This window comes from Euleptes europaea, chromosome 9 (assembly GCF_029931775.1).
Source record: "Euleptes europaea isolate rEulEur1 chromosome 9, rEulEur1.hap1, whole genome shotgun sequence".
NCBI lineage: Eukaryota > Metazoa > Chordata > Lepidosauria > Squamata > Sphaerodactylidae > Euleptes > Euleptes europaea.
This window is the reverse complement of record NC_079320.1, coordinates 3,241,502-3,265,297: the sequence shown is the minus strand read 5'-3', so window position 1 is coordinate 3,265,297 and position 23,796 is coordinate 3,241,502. Positions and strand designations below refer to the sequence as shown.

At 48.7% G+C, this 23,796-nt stretch overlaps 1 protein-coding gene across 2 annotated transcripts in view; it reads right to left on the bottom strand.

The window, feature by feature from the left end:
- EBF4 (EBF family member 4) overlaps positions 1-23,796 on the bottom strand; it is a 101,807-nt gene that overhangs the window by 50,779 nt on the left and 27,232 nt on the right. For both annotated transcript variants that reach the window (XM_056856007.1, XM_056856006.1), the window contains exons 2-6: positions 18,580-18,736; positions 14,892-14,955; positions 13,077-13,132; positions 8,821-8,894; positions 2,867-2,935 (exon numbers count right to left, since the gene is read on the bottom strand). In XM_056856007.1, the coding sequence (XP_056711985.1) occupies positions 2,867-2,935; positions 8,821-8,894; positions 13,077-13,132; positions 14,892-14,955; positions 18,580-18,736 (420 nt within the window). The remainder of the gene's footprint in view (positions 1-2,866; positions 2,936-8,820; positions 8,895-13,076; positions 13,133-14,891; positions 14,956-18,579; positions 18,737-23,796) is intronic.

The window sequence follows — 23,796 nt, the reverse complement described above, 5'->3', positions numbered from 1 at the left end:
ACGCACGCACGCACACACACACAAAATGCTGACAAAGGGCGCAGGAAAGAGGCAGACAAATAGTTTCGGCTCGGGCTCAGAGAGAGGGTCATTGTGTCACCTCCCCCATGCAATCCAGAAACAACTCCAGACATCTTCTGGAAGGACAGAAGGTCAGTCTGTCTTCTGTCCAGATCACAGTTCTTGTGGGGTGGGGGTGGGGTGGGGTGGAAAGTGCCATCAAGTTGCAGCCGACCTATACCAACCTCACAGTTTTTTTTTAAGGCAAGAGATGAACAGAGGGGGGTTTGTCGTTGCCTTCCTCTGCACAGCAACCTTGGACTTCCTTGTTGGTCTCCCATCCAAGTATTATCCCGGGCCGACCCTGCCTAGCTTCTGAGATGTGACAAGATCGGCCTTGCCTGGGCCATCCAGGTCAGGACTGATAGACTGGTTGTTGAAAGTGCCGTCAAGTCACAGCTGACTTATGCCGACCCCTTTTTGGGGTTTTCATGGCAAGAGATGAACAGAGGTGGCTTGCCATTGCCTACCTCTGCATAGCAACCCTGGACTTCCTTGGTGGTCTCTCATTCAAATACTAACCAGGGCAGACCTTGCTTAGCTTCTGAGAACGGACAAGATCAGACTAGCCTGGGTCATCCAGGTCAGGGAGCATGGATCTTAGGCCTAGAGATACGGTGCTTCCAGGGGAACTGGAAATTAATTTCCAGTGGTTCTTCACTTCCCTAGATGGTGACATATGTAGCTCCCCTGCAGGAGGCTGAAGTTGATCCCCAGTTCCATATTTGCATAGAGAAGCTTTATGTATCCTGAGTCAGATCAATGGGCTAAATTATGTAGCATTTGCTTTGAGGTATTTAGCAGCATCCCCTGATTTGGATGGTGCTGGCTGGCCCAATCTCATCAGGCTTCAGAAGCTAAGCAGGTTCGGCCCTGCTTAGTACTTGGATGGGAGACCACCAAAGGATTCCAGGGTTTCTATGCAGAGGCAGGAAGTGGCAAATCACCTCTGAACATCTCCTGCCTTGATGGGGATGGCCCAGGCTAGCCCAATCTCATCAGACTTCAAAAGCTAAGCAGGGTCGACCCTGGTTACTACTTGGATGAGAGATCACAAAGAAAGTCCAGGGTTGCTCCGTAGAGGCAGGAAATGGCAAACCACCACCTCTGAATGTCTCCTGCCTTGAAAACCCCACCAGGAGTCACCATAAGTCAGTTGACAATTTAAAATACTTAATTACTGCCCTGATTTGGATGGCCCAGGCTAGCCTGATCTCATCAGATATTGGAAGATATGCAGGGTTGGCCCTGGTTATTAATTGGATGGTAGACCCCAAGGAAGTCCAGGGTTGCTATGCAGAGGCAGGCAATGGCAAACCACCTCTGCTCATCTCTTGCCTTGAAATCCCCCTGGGGTTGCCATAAGTTGGTTACAACTTAATGGTGCTTTCCACCGCCACATGTAGCAGGGCTAGAGGACAGCTGGGGAGGGGAAGAGAATTGGGGGGGGGCTGTGTTCAAGAAGAAAAGAGTGCACAGAAACCTAGATCCGAGGGTGTCACACAAGGAGTCTGACATCCAAGAGCCTACAAGAAGGGCTAGGCATGTGTAGGACAGCGTGGGGAGAGTTGCGTCTACAGGCAGGTCTCTGTATGTCCGGAACCAACTTAGAATATTGAGTTGGAAGGGACCACCAGGGTCATCTAATCCTACCCTCTGCACAATGCAGGAAATTCACAACTACCTCTCCCCCCTCCAACACCACCAGTGACCTCTACTCCATGCCCAGAAGACAGCCAAGATGCCCTCCCTCTCATTATCTGCTTAAGGTCATAGAAGCAGCATTGCTGACAGATGGCCATCTAGCCTCTGTTTAAAAACCTCCAGGGAAGGAGAGCTTACCACCTCCCGAGGAAGCCTGTTCCACTGAGGAACCGCTCTAGTTGTTAGGAAGTTCTTCCTAATGTCTACATGGAAACTCTTTTGATTTAATTTCAACCCGTTGGTTCTGGTCTGACCTTCTGGGGCAACAGAAAACAACTTGGCACCCTCCTCTATATGACAGCCCTTCAAGTACTTGAAGATGGTTATCATATCCCCTCTCAGTCTTCTCCTCTTCAGGCTAAACATACCCAGCTCCCTCAGCCTTTCCTCATAGGACTTGGTCTCCAGACTTGGTCAATCCTATTTGGTCAGTCAGACTGAATAAGCAGAGAAACTAGTATCTGAAGTGGAAGTCAGCATCCTAAAAAATACAAAAAAATTAACCCAAAAACCCCAAACTCCCACTTGTTTGAGAAAAAAAAATCTCACAAGTTTCTAGTCCTCCGGGAGACAAAGGGCGAAAATGCATGGTCACTTTATCCCCCTTTAATCCCTGTTTTAGCCAGGATCGAACGCACATTAGGCGAAACGCATGCGTTCAATCCTGGCTGAATCCTGGCTGATACAGGGATTAAAGGAGGATAAAGCGACCATGCGTTTTCGCCCAAAGAGTGGAAAACCTGGGTGGGGAAAACTGAGAATTCAGTAGAAGGGTGAGCTAGACTTCCAGGAAATCAAGCCTTGTCTTGCATCAGAATGCAAGCCCAGTGTTGCTTTGCTCTAAGTGGGACCAGCACAGAGAAGTTTCAGATGGGTTCCCTGCCCGTTCCCACCTCCTGCGACCCTTGGGGACTGGATCTGGGAGTTTCTGAAGGCTGCGCATGTGCTTTGCTACTGAGCTGCAGCCTGTTCTGGGTGCACAGGGATCCAGATCGCTCCTTCTTTGTGCCCAGCCTGCTGACTACTTTTGAGCAGTTCAACTGTTAGCACCACGGTTGGAAAAATCCCGAGGCAAAAGAGAACGAGGTCGGGAACCCCTTACCTGTCGATGATGACGGGGTCGGAAGGTGTCTCGTTGCGATTGCCACAGCTTTTCTTGTCGCAGCAGCGGCTGCAGAGGGGAGAAAGACAGAGTCAAAAAAACATCTGGGCCCCGAAGCTGTAAGGGTGGATCAGCCCTTTCGCTCACCAGGAAAACTCTCAGTGGGCTTCTGCTCTGGAGCAAGAGGACCTGAGCCCCCGTGGCACAAGGGCTGCTCAGCTCAGACCTGGTCAGGCTGACAACAGTTCAGAGGCCCACCTTATGCCCACCTGCCACCATCATTTGTGCAGCCCGGGGCTGAGCCAAGGTTCTGCGCCTGAGCTGTGCAGGGGAAGGGCGAACCCCAAAGGGCCGTTCTCCATGGGACAGAAGTAGCTTGGGCACACGTTCTTCCCAGAAGGAAAACACAGGCTTTGTTCACAGACAGGGTTGCCAGCCTCCAGGAGGGCCCTGGAGATTTCCTGGAATGACAATTGATCTCCAGACTAGAGAGGTCAGTTCCCTTGGAGAAAATGGCTCCTTTGGAGAAGACTCTATGGCATCAGACCCCACTGAGATCCTTCCCCTCCCTGAACCCCACACTCCCCAGGCTCCACCCCCAAATTTCCAGGAATTATCCAACCCAGAGTTGGCAACCCTAGGTAGGATACAAACAAGTAACCCTGGTTTTACTTCACAGGATAATTGTAAGGAGTGAAGTGATAAAGTGTGCAACGTGCTTTATAAATTATTATTATTATTAAGTATTATTATCCTCCAAGATAGCAGTATACTGATTTTGCTTTTTTTTTTTTTTAAAAGGAGAGGATTTGAAGTTTAAGTGGTGTAATATCCCTTGGTAGAATACAATACCTAAAACCCTTTTATTCAGAAGTAAGACTCACGGGTTTCACTGGGATTTACCTCCTGTAAGCATCATGGCTGTCTAAAGAATGTGGCAAAGTAATTCTTCCCCCCTTCACTTGAGTTGCAAGCTTTCATGCCGTCACCCACAGGGCTCAAACTGGTAGGCAAATGTTCCCTTATTTAGTAATTAGTTATTTATATACTTCATTTCTACCCCGCCTTTCTCTCCAACGGGGACCCAAAGCGGCTTACAATGTTCGCCTCTCCTCCATTTTATCCTCACAACAACCCTGTTAGGTAGGTTAAACTGAGAGTCTGTGACTAGCCCAAGGTTACCTAGCAAACTTTCATGGCATAGTGTGGATTCAAACCTGGGTCTCCTGGATCCTATTCTGACTCTCTAACCACTACACCACACTGCCTTCTCACAACAATTATGACATCATGCCTATGAGGCCAGCCAGGTTTTTTGCTCCTGTGTAGCAGAGGGAGGTGTTGCGGTTGAGAGAACGTGGTCCATCGAGGACCATCTACTGAGTTCAGGGCAGAGGTGGCATTTGAACCCAGGACTTCCGGGTTCATAGCAAACTCTCCTAGCCAAATTGCTAAGCAGGTATTATTATACGAAAGGAAAATCTCAGTAACAGCAACCCTGCACCGAAACTCCGGGCCAAGAAAAGCAACGGGCATTTGTTTTTATTTAGCTTTCAACCTCTTAGTCACTCTCCCTCATGCCCCCATTTGAAAATAAAATGTTTTTCGTTAATCCAGAGAAAGTTAGCCACACCTAAGTCCCACAGAAATAATTCATATAGCTAAGTCATGAGTCACACAAGGTTTTTCCCCTTTAGTTTTTCAGTAAACAAGGAATGCATCCCTTCCAAGCCTCAGTCTTCATGTAGGAAACCTTGCCCCCTTCCCCGGGCTGCCCACCCTCATTTTGCTAATTTAACAGAATGATAGGTAGTGCAGCATAGTTAGTACAGAATTTTGTGGCTAGACTGCTGGTCGGGTCCAGCTATCAGGAGCCTGTGACCCCAATATTGCAGCAATTTCACTGACTACTGGTTAGGGTTGCCAGCTCTGGATTGGGAAATACCTGGAGATTTTGGGGGATGGAGCCTGGGGAGGGTGGGGTTTGTTGAGGGACCTCAACAGAGGGGCTGTGGCTCAGTGGCAGAGCCTCTGCTTGGCATGCAGAAGGTCCCAGGTTCAATCCCCGGCATCTCCAGTTAAAGGATCTAGACAAGGAGGTGATGGGAAAGACCTCTGCCTGAGACCCTGGAGAGCCGCTGCTGGTCTGAGTAGACAATACTGACTTTGATGGACCAAGGGTCTGATTCAGTATAAGGCAGCTTCACGTGTTCACGTGAATGCAGACGGTCCCAGGTTCAATCCCCCGGCATCTCCAGTTAAAGGGACTAGGCAAGTAGATGATGTGAAAAGACCTCTGCCTGAGACTCTGGAGAGCCGCTGCCAGCCTGAGTAGACAATACTGATTTTGATGGATCAAGGGTCTGATTCAGTATAAGGAAGCTTAATGTGTTCATGAGTACAATGCCATAGACTCCACCCTCCAAAGCAGCCATTTTCTCCAGGGGAACTAATCTTTCTCGTCTGGAGATCAGGTGCCACTTAAAGATTGGCAATCCTACTACTGATCCACTCCTGAGCCCAATTCAAAGTGTTAGTTTTGTCCTTTAAAGCCCTACATGGCTTTGGACTGGGGTGTCCGAAGGACCATCTTCTCCCATATGTTCCTGCCTGGGAATTAAGATCACAGGAATAGGCCCTCCTGACTGTCCCAATGACGAAATAAGCTCATTTGGTGGGTACAAGATAGAGGGCCTTTTTGGTGGCAGCCCCACAGTTATGAAACAACCTCACTAGAGAGGTGCGCCTGGTGCCCTCTCTTTTGCTCTTTAGGAGGCACCTGAAGATGGTTTTATTGGGGACTGAATTTGATTAATTTAATTAGGACTGCTAAACTGTGATTTTAAATTTTGTTTTTTTTAAAACATATTTTCTGGATTTTATTTGATGTGTTTTATGTATATTGTAACCCACTTTGAGCTCTGGAAGAAAGAAAGGCTAATAAATGTAAGCAAGCAAGCAAGCAAGCAAGCAAGAGAATTAAAAGTTGGAAGGGGCCTAAAGACCATCCAGTCCAAACCCCTGCACGGTGCAGTATAGGGTTGCCACGTCCCCCCTGGCCAAAGGCAGGGAATGGTAGTGGGGTGTGTGTATGTGTGTGGGGGGGGGGGGTAGGGTTGCCAGATCTGGGTTGGGAAACTCCTGGAGATTTGGGGATGCAGTCTGGGGAGAACAGGGACCACAGTGGGATATAATGCCAGAGTCCACCCTGCAAATCATACACGTTCTCCAGGGGAACTGATTTCTGTAGTGTGGAGATGAGATGTAATTCCGGGGGATCCCAAGGTCCCCACCTGGAGGCTGGCATCCCTACAAACACAGCCCTAATAATCAGTCACCACTTAAACACTTCCAAGGAGGGAGGAGTTGTGAGCAGATGGAATAAGGCTGGTTTGTACGCATGCTTCTCTGTATGGGTGGTTCGCATATACAGTGGTGGGTTGTCAGGTGTATGGTAAAGAAGGGAAGGGAAAAAAATCAAACAAAATGGATATGCCTGTTTGAAAGAAGCCACTCACAGACACTGCAGTCCTAAGCAGAGTTACACCCTTGTAAGGCTACTGAAGTCCATGGATTTAGAAGGGTGTAACGCTGCACAGGATTGCGCTGTGCATTCTTTTTAAAGAAGCAAAACAAGCACCCTGCCGGTGGGGTCACTGCCCTCATCTGGTATTCTGTTTCCCCCTTAAAGCCAGACTCGAGTGTTCTGATAATCAGAATGAGCTGAGGTTTAGTGGGAGAGAAATGATGCATTATAGACATTTAATTTTGTTTAATTTGGCCAAATTCCACTGATTTGCTCCAGTCTGAGACTCACAATGTATAAGCTGTTCTTTCTTTCTTTCTTTCTTTCTTTTTCTTTCTTTTTCTTTCTCTTTCTTTCTTTCTTTCTTTCTTTCTTTCTTTCTTTCCTTCCTTCCTTCCTTCCTTCCTTCCTTCCTTCCTTCCTTCCTTCCTTCCTTCCTTCCTTCCTTTCTTTCTTTCTTTCTTTCTTTCTTTCTTTCTTTCTTTCTTTCTTTCTTTCTTTCTTTCTTTTTTTCTTTCTCTTCCTTTCTTCCTTTCCTTCTTTCCTTCTTTCCTTCTTTCCTTCTTTCCTTCTTTCTTTCTTTCTTTCTTTCTTTCTTTCTTTCTTTCTTTCTTTCTTTCTTTCTTTCTTTCTTTCTTTCTTTCTTTCCTGACAAATCCTCTCTCTCTCTCTCTCTCTCCTTTCATTCCTTCCTCTTTCCTGGGTGAGTTTGGAGTTGATCATAGGACATTTTTTCTCCTCCTCTTACAGATCTTAACGTTAAAAGTGCATTTCCCTGTGGTCACTAGCTGACACTTTTGTTGTGTGACAAGCCAAAAACCCACTTGGGAAGCTTCTTTCATTGCGGCACCTCTGCGCCAGGAAAAACAACACCTGTTGAGTTCCTTCCTGTCATGCAGCTGTTACTGACAGGTGAGCCCTGCCAGGAAAGGGTGGCAAGCCCAGAGCCTCCGAAAGGAGAACCGTCTGAACACGTGAAGCCGCCTTATGCAGGGAAGGACTACTGGTCCACCTGAGTCCATTTTCAGCTCACAGAAAGGACATAGAGGTTTTCCGCAGGGGCTACAAGAGCACCGTCGCATGAAAGGTGGTGAGCGTAGTGTTACTTTGAAATTAAAAATATGACCAAAGCGTGGGATAAGCAATATCCTCACATAGATGCAAGAAAAGAGGGGAGAAAAAAATGAATTTTGCATCTGTTGCTAAAGCGTCTTGAGGACTTGGGACTTCATGATACTTGAGATCTCTCTTCCCAGACGGGTTTCTCTTTTTCTTTTTTATCATTCAACCAGGTCCCACTGCTTGCATTAAATATAATTAATAACGGGTCTGATAAACAACGGGGAGCTCGCCGATTCTCCTGGGAGCGGCGATTCCACCCCAGGTTGCACAAACAAAACCAAGCCGGGGAGGTGCCTGCCCCCCCCACTCCCACTTACCCCTGCTTTCTATTCCCTTAGCCCCCAGGATCGTTAGTGAGGTTCCTGGAGAGCAATTAGCCACGAAAGTTCGCTCCCAGGCAGCCGGGCTAATTTGCACAAACACCAAGAGCGAGTGTCGTAAACAAGGCGAGCGATAATGGGACACCAGGGAACACGGAGGAGCCGAGCTCCTGCTCCCAGCCACCGGCTCGCCTCGGCTTGGGCTCCTCTGATTGACCTGCTGTATCCTGGCGCTTGGCTAACGGATCTCGCCAAGCCAGGTGGCGCATGGCCGGTGCAGGGGCTGCACTGACCTATAAAACTGGGCGGACAAGAGTTTCGTTTTAAAGGATAAGGGGAGATACCCCCCCCCCCACATGCTCTTACTCTCCCTTGCTCTGTGGCCGGGGCAATTTTCTCTTGCCGCATCAGAGCAAGGCTGGGTGAAAGGAGTGGGAGATCTCACACTAGAACTCGGGGGCACCCGATGAAGTCGATGGGCAATAGATTCAGCAGGGACAAAAGGAAATCATTCAGTGAATCATTAAAACCCGAGAGGCTGTGGCTCAGTGGTAGAGCATCTGCTTGGCATGCAGACAGCCTCAGGTTCAATCCCCGGCATCACCAGTCAAAGGATCAGGTAGCAGGTGATGGGAAAGACCTCTGCCTGAAACCTCTGCCTCTGAGTTCTGCTATTCCAGACACAGAGAAAAACTCTTCTCCTCCCACATTCTCCATGCTCCGTGGAGTTTTACAAGCCACTGCCATGGCCTCCAAACCTGACATCCTTTCTGAAAAAAACCCACATTCTTTAGTTTTTCCTTAAGCACCTGAGTTACTCCCCCCCCTTTCTTCCTTTGCATCTTTTCCAGCTCTATCTATGACATCCATTTAGAGACTGGGTGATCAGAACTGCATTCAGCATTCCCAATAGCAATCATGAAAAGTAAACACTAAAAGTTATTGCTGAGACCCTCGCCCCGCAAAAGGTGTCCACGACATCTCACCTGCACATGATTTCATGCGTCAGCAGCACACGGCACATCTCTGGGTTCTTATCCTGCCCTTCATAGATGATAGCCTAAAGACGGAGCAGACAGAAAGAGAGAAGTTGAAGGGGGGGGGGCAACTGCAGAAGGTTCAGTGTTTGGTGTTGACTCTCAGTTCATGCCTGTGGCCAATTTTGAAGCAGCCGTCACCCCCTCTGGCTGCTTTGGGGCTTCCTTTTGATTATGCATGCCTTTTCCACTCATCAGAGGTCGCCTTGCTCTCCCCGCACGTTTTGCCTGTGTTTTCCAGATGCTGTTTTAGCCAGAATCTGGAAAATGAGGGCAAAATGCGCGGGGAGAGCTAGGTGACCTCTGATGGGCAGAAGACACATGCTTAATCAAAAGGAAGCCCTGAAGCAGTCAGTGGGGGTGACCACGGGGAAATGTCCCTGCATAAAAGGACTAAGAGGCAATTCCCACTGCGGAGGTACACCGGCATGTGGGATTTCTTTCTCCCTCTCTCTCTGACCACGCCTACCCTAGTGGCTGCTTTAGGGTGGCACAGAGAGAAGGTGGTGGGTGAACTTTCCTTGGGGTGACAAAATAATCTGAATTGGCCATGATAGGGTGGCCAACCTCCAGGCGGGGCCTGGAGCTCTCCCAGAATTACAACTCCAGACTACAAGAATCTGTCCCCTGGACGAATTAGCAACTTTGGAGGGCGGACTCTGTGGCATCGCAACCCTGCTGATCTCACTCCCCTCTCGAAAATCTGGCTTTCCCAGGCACAGCCCCCAGATCTCCAGGAATTTACCAAGCTGGAGTCGACAACCCTACCCTGGAGCCATGGCTCAGTGGTAGAGCATCTGCCTGGCATGCAGCAGGTCCCAGGTTTGAATCCTCAGCAGAAGACAGGACTCGCAAAAATGGGTTTAAATTGCAGGCAGAAAGGTACTGGCTGGATATTAGAAATTTTTTTTTTTTACAGTGAGAGTAATAAAGCAGGGGAATCAGCTCCCTAGGGAGGTGGTGAGCTCCCCCTCTCCGACAGTTTTCAAGCAGCAGCTGGACAAACACTTGACAGGGATGCTCTAGGATGATCCTGCATTAAGCAGGGGGGTTGGACTAGATGGCCTGTATGTCCCCTTCCAACTCTATGATTCTAAGCAGCAAAATATTTATGCACACACATAGAAAATGCCCCAGTGTGATGTAGCGCCATGTGACCCATGACATTATAATCACATGTTCTGTGCTGTTCTAAATTTTCCTTTAAAAAAGAGCCTTGCTTCATGTGGGGCACGGAAGAGCTCCTGACAGACACATGTTAGTAAGGTTGTCGGTTCTGGGTTGGGAAATACCTGGAGATTTTGGGGGTGGAGCCTGGGGAGTATGAGGTTTGGGGAGAGGAGGGCTCTCAGCAAGGTACAATGCCGTGGAGTCTACCCTCCAAAGCAGCCATATCCTTGGAACAAATCTCTATTGCTGGGAGATCAGTTGTAAGAGAATAATAGAAACAGAGCTGGAAGGAACCTCAAGGGTCATACAGTCCAACCGCTGGCACAACACAATAAATCCACAACTACCTCCCACTCCCCCAGTGACCCTGCTTTATTTCCAGAGGAAGGCAAAAACACTCCAGGATCCCTGCCAATCTGGCCGGGGGGGGGGGGAATTGTTTCCTGACCCCAAAGTGGTGATTGGCATTATCCTAGGCATATAAGAAAGGGCCACGAGAGCTGAGCACTGACTCATCCCTTCCTGCCCTCACTCTTATAACCTGCCTTAGTTCACAGAATCAGCATTGCCATCAGATAGTGGGAGATCTCCAGGCCCCACCTGGAGGTTGGCAACGCTACAAGTTGGCGACTGTATGGGCGATGGCAACAGTAAGTGGGTCCTGGTTGGCGATATCAGAAAAACTGAGTAGACAGGAAAAGGGTGGGTTGTTTGCAGAATATTTAAGGAAATAATACATGCACATTTTAAAAATCTGCATAATGTGTAACAGTGATAGGGTTGCCAACTCCGGGTTGGGAAATACCTGGAGATTTGGGGGGGGGGAACTGAGGAGGGCAAGGTTGGGGGAGGGGAGGGACTTCAATGTCCTAGAGCCCAATTGCCAAGGCGGTCATTTTCTCCAGGTGAACTGAACTCTATCGGTTGGAGAGCAGTTATTAATAGCAGGAGATCTCCAGCTAGTACCTGGAGGCTGGTGACCCTATAGATTGGGCAGTACATTGGGGGATATTAAAAAATTGTACGTTTTTTGGTGCCGAACTGGGGGCGGCACCCTTTTCACTTTCCGAGCAACGGAAAAGGACTCTGTGTTCCGAACAGGGCCTGGCACATGTGCTTGGTGCTAAAGAGGTGTTTGGTGCTAATGACAGCCGAGAACGAGCACACTCCTCCCTTGGGCTGCCCCACGCTTCCCCAGCGACTCGTGCTAATGATGGTGGAACATCTCCCTATCACTTATAAGCGAGGGCTGCGTCCCCTGGGCAGCCCCTACACGGATGTGAAAACACTCTCATTTGCATGGGTCTCAAGAGAAACCTCCATAAACTCGTGGCCTTCGTTCCTTCTCCACGGCATCCTATGTCTGGCAAGGTGGTGAGCAGGGACAGCGAGGTCCAGCTTCCTCCCTGTGAAGGGCACTTCCCCCAAGATCCCGTTTTGAAGGTGGAACTCACTGTAGCTTGGCTGAGATCCAGGCCAAAGAAGGCCAAGTGGGGCAGTCTGGAACCACTCTGGGGGGAAGCTGGGAGAGGAAAACCTTCCCCCTTCCAAATGCAAGTGTCAGGAGAGGGAATCTCCCCTCCACATCTTCCTCCTAATAAATGGCAAAGACTTCCTGGGTGGTCTCCCATCCAAATCCTGACCAGGGCTGACCCTGCTTAGCTGCTAAGATCTGACAAAACTGGGCTAGCTTGGGCCACCCAGGTCAGAGCCACTCTTCATGGCAGGCTTATCATTATGGGTATTATTATGGGATCTTAGCTTCCAAGTGATGCCATTTACCTCTCTAACACAAAAAGCTTTAGCTTGCCTTTTTCCACCCGCTGTTAAAGGGACGGGACATTTTTCTCCAGGCCTGTTGGCAACACTACAGACCCCCCCCATCCCTGCTGGTGACATTTTGCAGCTACTTTGCAGCAGGTTCAATCCCCAGCATCTCCAGTTAAAGGGCTAGGCAAGAAGGTGATGTGAAAGACCTCTGCCTGAGACCCCGGCGAGCCGCCGCCAGTCTGAGTAGACAATACTGCCCTTGATGGACCTTGATGGTCTGATTCAGTATAGGGCAGCTTCATGTATTCAGGTTGCAGCCTGCACGCTCTTTCTTCCCCTTCAGTGTACCCAGGTTGCATTCAAATACGGTTGCCAGCTCTAAATTGGGAAATACCTAGCGATTTTGGGGGTGGGGTCTCAGGAGGGCAGGGTTTGGGGAGGGGAGGGACCTCAGCAGGGTATAATGCCATCCAGTCCACCCTCCAGAATGACCTTTTTCTCCAGGTGAACTGATCTGCCACCTGGAGATCAGTTGTAATATCAGGAGATCTCCAGCCATCACCTGGCAGTTGGCAACCTTACATTCAGGCCGCACATATAAGCCAAGCAGGGTTAAGGAAAAATTAGCCCAAAGCTCGATTCTGCCTCCCTAGGGTTGCCACCTCCACGTTGAGAAATTCCTGGAGATTTGGGGGTGGAGCCTCGGGAGGGCAGAATTTGGGGAGGGATCTCAGCAGGGTATAATGCCATAGAGGTCACACTCCAAAGCAGTCATTTTCTCCAGGGGAACTGATCTCTGTAGTGTGGAGATCAGTTGCAATTCTGGGAGATCTCCAGATCCCACCTGGAGGTTGGCAACCCTACTTAAATTTAATGTCGCTGAGTCCAATGTTCTCTCTCTCTCTCTCTCTCTCTCTCTCTCTCTCTCTCTCTCTCTCTCTCTCTCTCACACACACACACACACACACACACACACACACACACACAAACACACCCACATTAGGGTTGCCAACCTCCAGGTACTAGCTGGAGATCTCCCGCTATTACAACTGATCGCCAGCCGACAGAGATAATTTCACCTGGGGAAAATGGCCACTTTGGCAACTGGACTCTATGGCACTGAAGTCCTTCCACTCCCCAAACCCCACCCTCCTCAGGCTCCACCCCAAAAACCTCCCACTGGTGGTGAAGAGGGACCCGGCAACCGTAACACACATGCGCACACACACACACAGGCATCTCTCCCCAGCACTGGACGCCGTTACCTGCTTGGACATAGAGTCGATCAGCCGAACGTAGAGGTCCTGCTCCGTCCGAAGCCCTGTGAGAAGGAAGGAAGTGAGAGAAACTGTGAGATGCTTGGAGTGGAAAGGAAGAGATCCAACCATCCCACGACTCCTTCCCAACTCTTTGTTCACAAGCCACATTTGGAAATGGGACTGGACGATGCCTCCCAGCCGACAGGCCTCCAGCCACGCCTATGCTACAAACTTGCCTAGTTGCTTCTTTATTTCTTGGCATTTCCATGGTATCTCCTGTACTATCCTGCTGCGATCTGTACAATAAACCTCATAGGTAGGCCAGGGTGATGAGCCCAGGCAGGGTGTTGATGCTGAGAACAGGTAGCTTGTGTTTATGGCAGAGGCAAGACTCAAACCGGGATATCTCCTAACGTCAAGCTGGTTCTGTTAGCCAGTTAGACAGTTAATATTAGCTTAATTGTCACAGCTTCCCCCCAAAGTGTTTTGGGAACTGTAGTCTGACAATGCCCTGACCTGGATAGCCTAGGCTAGCCCACTCTTGTCAGATCTCAGTACAGGGTCAGCCCTGGTCACTACTTGGATGGGAGACCTCCAAGGAGGTCCAGGATTGCTATGCAGAGGCAGGTGATGACGACAAGCCACCTCTGAATGTCTCTTGCCTTGACCTGGGTGGCTCAGGCTAACCTGATGTTAGAATCATAGAGTTGGAAGGGACCACCAGGGTCCCCCAGGGACTACCAGGGTCATCTAGTCTAACCCCCTACACAATGCAGGAGATTCACAACTACTTCCCCCACACACCCCCAGTGACCCCTACTCCATGCCCAGAAGATGGCCAAGATGCCCTCCCTCTCATCATCTGCCTCAGGTCATAGAATCAGCATTGCTGACAGATGGCCATCTAGCCTCTGCTTAAAAACCTCCAGGGAAGGAGAGCCCACCACCTCCCGAGGAAGCCTGTTCCACTGAGGAACCGCTCTAACGGTTACAAAATTCTTCCTAATGTCTAGGTGGCCTCAGAAGTTAAGTAGGGTTGGCCCTAGTTAGTATTGGATGGGAGACCACCGAGGAAGTCCAGAGTCCACTGCATATGGCAGAAGCAGGAAATGGCAAACCATCTCTTTTTGTCTCTTGCCTTGAAAACCCAATGGACCTGCCATAAATCAGCTGCAACTTGATAGCACTTTGCAATGGCAGTGGGGCTAAGAGAGGTCCCAAGATCCCTTGCGGAGAACTGAGAATGACTGCAGAGCCCATTTAAGCCTGAGGTGGAGATGCGCCTTTTGTGAGGGGGAAAAAAATCCTCGTGGCTCAGGCGATGAGGGCAGTTAGAAAAGACGCAAGGGCCAGCCTGAGATATTTGGTCACCCTGGGGGGCAGCAGAGCAGGACACAAAAAGCCAGTCTCTGCATTCTCTGCAATCAAGAGCACCCATCTTCGATCGCGTAGCCACTGATGCCAGCTGCAACGTAAAGCCCCAGAGATATGTCCAAGCATGCGTGGCAATGCCACACAGGCTCTGCTGGCTGCTGGGAGGGGGGGTCATCAGAGTCTCTCCCTTAGACAAGCCCCTCCTCTTGATGGGTCTGTATGCACATGCGCCTCTTGACATTCCTTTTGTCCCTTGGTCAACTAGGTTTTGCAGGCCTGTCAAGCAGCAGGAAGAACCTGCAGGACCTGTTGATCAGAGGCAAAAAAGGGATCATTGTATACATCCTGAGCAGCCCCCAAAATGTCTTCTGCTCTCTGGAAAAGTATGCCCTGCTTTCTCTGGCCTTTGAGACCTCACCCCTACCCCCCACCCCACTTGGTCCTCACCGTTACTATACAGCAGCTGCAGCCGGTAGTGGATTCCGTTGTTGGTCTTCTCTCCGTTCTGCTCCTGGAAGAAGAGGGCAACATGATGGAGAACTATGCTCTGAAATTCTATATGTGATGTATTATCACCCTCAACAGTATCAGGCTGAAGGCTGGATCCCATTTAAGGTTTTGGGACTGACCTTCAAAGCCCTAAACTGTCTGGGACTGTCGTGCCTGCAGGACCGCCTCTCCTGTTACACCCTCCCAAAGAGGGCTTTGCTCAGCTGGAGAAAATCTGCTGGTGGTCCCTGGCCCAAAGAGTATCCGGCTGTCCTTGACCAGAGCCAGGGCATTTCCAGCTCTGGCCCCGGCCTGGTGGAACACTATGTTCAGTGAGGTTTGGGACCTGTGGGAACTAAAGCAATTCCATAGGGTATGTAAAACTGAGCTGTTCCACCAGTCGTGTGGTTCAGGGCGGCGGGCGGCTGTCTTCCATCTGGCTGCCCCCCCCATCTCCATCACCTCCTTCTCCTGCTCTGCCTTTGCTATACCCCCCATCCCCGCAAATTGAATATTATTGCTGCTCAGTTGAAAATGCCTGGCTTTTACTGTTGTAAACATTGTAATTTATGGATAAATCAAATAAGTAAAAATAAAGACAATAACAACAACAACAATAATATCAATAATAGTAGTAGTAATAGTAATAATTATAGCGATGATAGCACTGTCATGACATATTGTTGGACTAGGACAAGGGGAAGTTTGGTCTTAAACCCTGCTCATCTTGGGTGATTTTGGGGCCCACCACTCTCTCAGCCTTACTTACCTTGCAGGGTTGTTGTGATGAGAACACGGAGGAAAGGAGAATGATGTACACTACTCTGAGCTCCTGGGCTGGAGGACAGGATAGAAATGCGGCAGACAGACAGATGGACAGAGAAAGAGAAATGGCCCTTTTCCCGAGTGTGCAAAGCATTTCACATATCTGTAATCCTCACAACAACCCTGTATGGCAGGTCAGTCTCATTATCGCTCAGGGCGGGTAACAACAATCAGTCATAAAAATACTGTAAAACTACAGTATACAACCATTAAAACTCTTAAAACATACAATAATGTAACTTTTACTCTTAAAATATACAATAATATTAAATAACAATAGATGTTTAATATTATGTATTGTTATTTAATATTTAACAACAATATCAAATAACAATTACAATAATATTAAATAACAATAGATGTTAAATCTTAAATAACAATAGGGGAGGGACTGTGGCTCAGTAGCAGAGCATCTGCTCGGCATGCAGAACGTCTCTGGTTCAATCCTCGGCATCCTCAGCTATAGGGACTAGGTAAGTAGGCGATGTGAAAGACCTCCACCTGAGACCCTGGAGAGCTGCTGCCAGTCTGAGTAGACAACACTGACCTTGATGGAGCAAGGGACTGAGTCAATTTCAGGCAGCTTCATATTTCATATACACCCAATAAAAGCACAAGAGGTACACTGGAAGCATCTCGGACCAGATTGATGTCGTAATTAATATAAAGTAACGGTAAAGGTCCCCTGTGTGCAAGCACCGGGTCATTCCTGACCCATGGGGTGACGTCACATCCTGACTTTTCCAAGGGAGACTTTGTTTGCAGGGTGGTTTGCCAGTGCCTTCCCCAGTCATCTTCCCTTAACCCCCAAGCAAGCTGAGTCCTCATTTGACCGACCTCGGAAGGATGGAAGGCTGAGTCAACCTTGAGCCGGCTACCTGAAACCAACTTCCGTCGGGATCGAACTCAGGTCGTGAGCAGAGCTTTTGACTGCAGTACTGCAGCTTAACACTCTGCGCCACGGGGCTCCTGTCATAATTAATAGCAGCACCCTTTTAACCCCCTCCCCTAAAAGTGGCAGGAATTTTCTGTAAACCAGATTAGCCAGCCCCAAAATGCTTGGCAAAGCGGAATGCCAAGGCTTGAACCCAGGACTGTTTACACACAGTCTGACAGCTGCAGTCTGTCCCTTGCCAGCTTCTGTCATATAACCTCCTTTCTCTGCCTCCTCCACGGCTGCCTTCAGATTCCCCCTGCCTGACTGTGGGACATGCCCTGTCATCTGTTCTGGCCTCCCAACCCTTTCCTCCACCTTGTGTGTGTGTAAAGTGCCGTCAAGTCGCAGCCGACTTATGGTGACCCCTTTTCATGGCAAGGGACTAACAGAGGTGGTTTGCCAGTGCCTTCCTCTGCACAGCAACCCTGGACTTCCTTGGTGGTCTCCCATCCAAATACTAACCAGGGCTGTTCCTCCACCTTATCCATCTATTAAATTGTGTGGGGGACGGTCTGCTCTGCCGGGCCCTCAGCGGCTACTAGGATTTGACTGCGCACCATGAACACACATGAACACATGAAGCTGCCTTATACTGAAACAGACCCTTGAGGGTCCATCAAAGTCAGTATTGTCTACTCAGTCTGGCATTAGCTCTCCAGGGTCTCAGGTAAGAGGTCTTTCACATCACCTACTTGCCTAGTCCCTATAACTGGGGATGCCGAGGATTGAACCAGGGACGTTCTGCATGCCGACCAGATGCTCTGCTACTGAGCCACAGTCCCTCCCCTATTGTTATTTAAGATTTAACATCTATTGTTATTTAATATTATTGTAATTGTTATTTAATATTGTTGTTAAATATTAATTAACAATACATAACATTAAACATCTATTGTTATTTAATATTATTGTGTATTTTAAGAGTAAAACAGTTACATTATTGTATGTTTTAAGAGTTTTAATGGTTGTGTACTGTGGTTTTACAGTATTTTTGTGATTGATTGTTGTTACCCGCCCTGAGCCCGGCTTTGGCCAGGGATTGAGGGTGGGATAGAAATCCAAACAATAAATAAATAAAAAGCAGGGACCCCCCCCCTCGTGTTTCCAGCCTAAGGCAGTCACCCCCTGCACTGTTTGCATCTGAATTTTTTTCTGGTGGTCCAGCTGTTAGCAAAGACATTTACTCTGCTCTCTGTTCCCTTGGGAGATACTGAAGCTCAGCAGGAAAGCGCCCTCGGCATGCAGATGGTCCTGGCTTAGTCCCCGGCTTCTTCCAAAAAAGAATTAGCAGCTTTTTGGAAAATCCCTCCTCTGCTTGACCCCTGAGAACTGCAGATCTGACCTGGAGAGCCAGATGCTGCAGGACAAACCGGACCAAGATGGCCCAAGCTAGCTTGATCTCGTCAGATCTGGAAAGCTAAGCAGGGTTGGCCTAGGTTAGTTCTTGGATGGGAGACCTCCAAGGAAGGCCCGGGTTGCTACGCAGAGGCAGGCAATGGCAAACTACCTCTGAACGTCTCTTGCCTTGAAAACTCTACAGGGTCGCCGTAAGTCGGCTGCGACTTGATGGCAAAGAAAAGAAAAGAAAAAGGAAAGGAATGGAAAAGCTGCAGGAGTCCATATTAGCCAAACCAAAGGCTGCATTTTGACTGCAAAGGGATAGCCTTGTTAGATTGTTCTATTATTGTTGTTGTTGTTGTTGTTACTACTACTACTACAGTAGGATTTCCAACCTCCAGGTGGGCCCTGGAGATCTTCTGGAATTATAACTGGAGATCTCCTGGAATTATAAACTCCACCCCCAAATTCTCCAGGAATTTCCCAACCCAGAGTTTGCAACCCTAGAGGGAACAGACAGCAGCCACACCCGGCCGGGCCTCTTACTCTGTCCTTTTCCACGAAGTCAATGAAGGACGTCCTCTCAATCTCCACTGGCTGCCCGTGCCGGTCATACATGGCCAACACAAAGTGGAAGAAGTTGGACTTCCGGAGGTTGGAAGGCGGCTGCTTCTCAAAATGGGCCCGAGCCAGTCCGATGCCGCTGGGAGGGAAAGAGAGTAAGAAAGAGATCTTTAGAGAAGGAACTGGGCAGTGGGACAGTCTGGCCCAAAGGGGGAACTCGCCAGAACATTATCAGTAACCAAAAAGCCAAAGTGAACTGGAGACGTGCTGAAGATGGGTCCAGTTGGAAATGTTTTTTAACTTATATTGTAAGCCACTTTGAACCATGTGAAAAATCAGGGTATAAATATTTTAATAAATAATAAATGAATAAACATGACTGTATACAGATCACACACTGTGAAAAAAACCTTGCAATTAAAATCCATGTGCTCAAGAGCAGCCAGGTCACAAAACCAACTTGAATAAAAAAAAATCTGGACACATCAAATTAACCGTCAATGCAACAGGGTCAAATCAGGCTAAGGAGGTGGCTCCTCTTGGAAGGCCTATCAAAACAAGACATTTTACAAACCTTCTCTGATGCCATCAAGGCTGAACCCTGAGCTCAGGAACACAAACCAGGAGGTCAGGGTTAAAGCTCAAAAGGCCCCAGTCCAATAATCCACAAACTTAACTTCCCCAAAGGGCAGAAAGTGGAGCTTAGCCACTCCTGCTACTATTAATGGTCATGGAGGGGATGGCATGCACCACCTGAAGGCCAATACACCCTCATGTCATATCACCTGTTTCTCAAAAAACTTGGATCTGCGTCTCCCTGACAGATCTGAATGATAATAGCAGCATCCGAGGCTGCAATGTAATGAGCAGGGGCTGTTGCTCAGTGGAAAAAGCATCTGCTTGGCATGAAGACGGTCCCAGGTTGAATCCTTGGCATCTCTAATTAAAGCGATCAGGTAGAAAGTAATGTGAAAGACCTCCTAGAGAGCTGCTGCCAGTCTGAGTCGACAATACTGACCTTGAGGGACCCATGGTCATATTCAGTATAAGGCAGTTTCATGTATTCATGTGTAGTGTTTGCTGCCCCCATACACATCTGGGAATCACAGGTAGAGTGTCTCTGAGCATGGAGGTTCTAGTTAGCTATCATGTTTGATGGCTGTTAATAGCTCTCTCATCCCAGAATCTACCCTTCTACAATGCTATTGAAATGACTGACCATCTTTACATCTTGTGATATCCATTTGAAGCACAGGGAGGGGCCGTGGCTCAGTGGTAGAGCATCGGGTGGTATGCAGAAGGTCCCAGGTTCAATCCCCAGCATCTCCAGTTAAAAGGATCAGGTGAAAGGTGATATGAAAGACTTCAGCCTGAGACCATGGAGAGCTGCCGCAAGTCAGAGTAGACAATACTTTCATTGGAAGGTGGATGTCTTCAAGGACAGTATGACCCCCACTTTTGATGGGGTTCAGATGACCCTTGCCGACTCAGTTAAGAGCCTCGGGGTTACCGTATTTTTCACTCCATAGGATGCACCTGACCATAACACGCACCTAGTTTTTAGAGGAGGAAAACAAGAAAAAATCTTGTCGGGACGGCGCGAGCCAGCGCACGCGCCCAGCCGGCTCTGTGCAGCCCGCCCGCCTCCCAGCTGGTTGGCGGCCCTAGCCGGCTCCCGGGGCGACCCGGCTCTGCGCCCCGCTGCCGCTGCGCTGGGCGGCTGGGAGGGACCTCATACCAGTACATTCACTCCATAACACGCACAGACATTTCCCCTCACTTTTGAGGAGGAAAAAAGTGCGTGTTATGGAGTGAAAAATACGGTATATTGGACCCAACGTTATTGATGAAGAAGCAAGTTAATGCAGTTATAAAAAAAGCTTCCTTCCAACTCAGCCTAACTTGAAAAATGGCCCCAGGTCTTGATATTGCTGATCTGACCACCTAGGTCCATGACACGGTGACATCGAGACTAGACTACTGTAATGCACTGTACATTGGTCTCCCCTCAAAAGCAATTCGGAAACTCCAGCTGGTGCAGAATGCCGCGGCTCAGCTATTATCGGGAGATAGATGAAGCACCCATATTACTCCCATTCTACAGTCACTCCACTGGTTGCCCATCAGTTTACTGGGCTCAGTTTAAAGTATTGACTGTCACATACAAAGCCCTTCATGTCCTTGGACCCTCATATCTGTGAGACAGTCTCTTCACCTATGCAAGGCCCTCTGTACGTGCCAACCTGCAACTGGGCAAAATCAACAACTGCCCATAGGGGTGCCTTCTCTATTGTGGCCCCCACCTTTGGGAATGGCCTGCCTGAGGAGGTCAGGAAAGCTCCCACCCTCCTGGCCTTCCACAAACTATGAAAGACTGAATTATTCAAGAAGGCTTTTCTACGCAGGCAATAGAGTTGCACTGTACTAAATGATTCACAGAGTGACTTGGAAAAATTATTGGGGACTGTGGTCTGTACTACAGTGTATAGTTTGCTTAGGTTGGATCACATTGTATAATTTTGCATCATTTAATGTGTCATGGTAAGAAGAAGAAGGCGGCGAGGAAGCGTTGGTTTTGATATGCCGACTTTCTCTACCACTTAAGGAAGAATCAAACCGGCTTAAAATCACCTCCCCTTCTCCTCCCCACAATAGACACCCTGTGGGTAGGTGGGGCTGAGAGAGCTGTGACTAGCCCAAGGTCACCCAGCTGCCTTCACGTGCGGAGTGGGGAAACAAATCCAGTTCATTAGATTAGCCCCTGCCGCTCATGTGGAGGAGTGGGGAATCAAACCCAGTTCTCCAGATCAGAGTCCACCGCTCCAAACCACCGTTAATACTTATGCTTTGCTTCAGTTCTGCGTTTTAGACTTCTGGTTGGTTCTACAACCCAAATCCTATTTCATTGTTTATTTAATGTCCCATCCTGTTGAGTGTATTGACTCACTCTGTGAAATATACCTGGAGTCCCAGTAAGAAAGGTGGACTAGAAATAATGTAAATAAAAACATAAATACTAGCCTTGACGGACCAATGGTCTGATTCAGTATAAGGCAGCTTTATGAGTTCATGTGATGAATCTGAGGATAAAGGTATCCTCTAGTGGGTCAGGGCACACAAGGTTTCCAGGGTCCCTTCTAGGAAGTCTAAAGAACAGGAGATTCAGCACCCAAATGGAAGAACAGCCACCCTCCAATCCATGCCCGCTTCACTCTCTGCAGCTGGGCAGACTGACCAAATGCCAGAGAGGACAGCCAGGCTCTTGGGGCCTCGTGGAGAGGCGGGCATATTGGCAAAAGTGGCTTCTCAAGCAGGGGTGAGAAAGCCTGCCTACCATACAAACAGGCAGAAGAGATGCCCTGGCATCTGATGCCAGGAATGGAATTGGAGGTCTTCTGCATGGATTCCAAGCCATGTCTTCTCAACCTGCGTGTGGGGCAGGACTGAAGGAATACTATAGCATTGCACTGATATGGTTCGTAAAGAGTTTCATTCGTATGGAATGGCAAAGAACTGCTTTTCTTTTGAAGGGCAACAATAAATAAATCATTTCAGGTGGGTCGCCATGTTAGTCTGTAATAGCAGAACGACATCTGTATCCAGGCGCATCCTAAAGACTAACAACATTTTCCAGGGTAGAAACGTTCATGAGTCAAAGCTCACTTCATCAGTTACCATAGAGAGGATATCCTTCATGGGTGCTGGAAAGTGCTATCAAGTCACAGCCACCGTATGGTGACCCCATAGGGTTTTGAGAGCCAGTGTGGTGTAGTGGTTAGGAGTGGCGGACTCTAATCTGGAGAACCAGGTTTGATACTCCATTCCTTCACATGAGTGGCAGACTCTAATCTGGAGAGCTGGGTTTGGTTCCCCATTCTTCCACATGAGTGGCGGACTCTAATCTGGTGAACTGGGTTGCTTTCTCCACTCCTCCACATGAAGCCATCTGGGTGACCTTGGGCCAGTCACAGTTCTCTCTGACCTCTCTCAGCCCCACCTACCTCACAAGGTGTCTGTTGTAGGGAGAGGAAGGGAAGGTGATTGTAACCCGCTTTGAGACTCCTTAAAGGTAGAGAAAATTGGGGTATAAAAACCAACTCTTCTTCTTTTGCCATTGCCTGCACCCTGGACTTCCTTGGCAGTCCTCAATCCAAGTACTAATCAGGGCCAACCATGCTTAGCTTCAGAGAGCTAATGAGATCTGGCTAGCCTCCTTCATTGACTTATTGGAAAATGTAACTCATGGAGTGAGCTTTGACTCATGAAAGCTTATACCTTGGAAAATGTTGGTAGTCTTCAAGGACTCAAATTTCGTTCTACAATAAATCAATACAATCTCATGTTAAACTTATACCATAACCATGGGCCCCATTCTGCTGTAGCTCAATGCGTCTTCTGCCTTTCTACTTCATGGAACTCAAGGCGGCTTACAGTACCAACAGAAGAAAAAAACATCAAAATACATAAGAAGCTATGAATTAAAACCACAATCTTCAAAATACTGTCAAACCTGTTGACCAGAGAAGGGCAAATCCATTGCCAGCCAATAATTGGCAATATATATATACAGATGACATTTAAAAAAACAAATAAACAAGTCAGAAACCTGATAAAGCTGGACAATGAGAATATAAAGCAAAAGCCGTTTCTGAAAGAGCATTGGCTCACGGTCATGGTCTGTCTGTGCTCTCCCCACACTTTTGGTCACCCTAAAAAGGGGCACTGCAGGCTCTGAAAGATGCACTCTGCAGTACCTTGTCATGCGGGGCCGGGCGGGGGGAGCCATACCACACCCCTGGCAGGATGCAAAAGCCTACATCCCACTGCGAGTGGCATTTCACTGTTCTTTGCAGTGTTGGAAAGGGACCCTCGGACATCGCTCTTGCATGGTATGCGGCTCTACCCAGACACCACGTGTGTGAGCGACAAGCAGCCAGCGGATCGATGGCCACACGCAGGGCTTCCCCCGCCCCCCCCATGCAAAACTTGGCCCCAAACTTCCCGGTTTCATCGAAACGTGACGTTCCCGGGCACGGTTGATAAAACAATGCCACCTGTTGGTCTTCCGTGCCAACTGCAGAAGGATTATCCCAGCGGCTTCGGCTCTTACACCCAATTTGCACACAAGAACATCGGAAGAGCCCTGCTGGATCAGACCAGCGGTCCGTCGAGTCCAGCACCCTGCCTCACACAGTGACT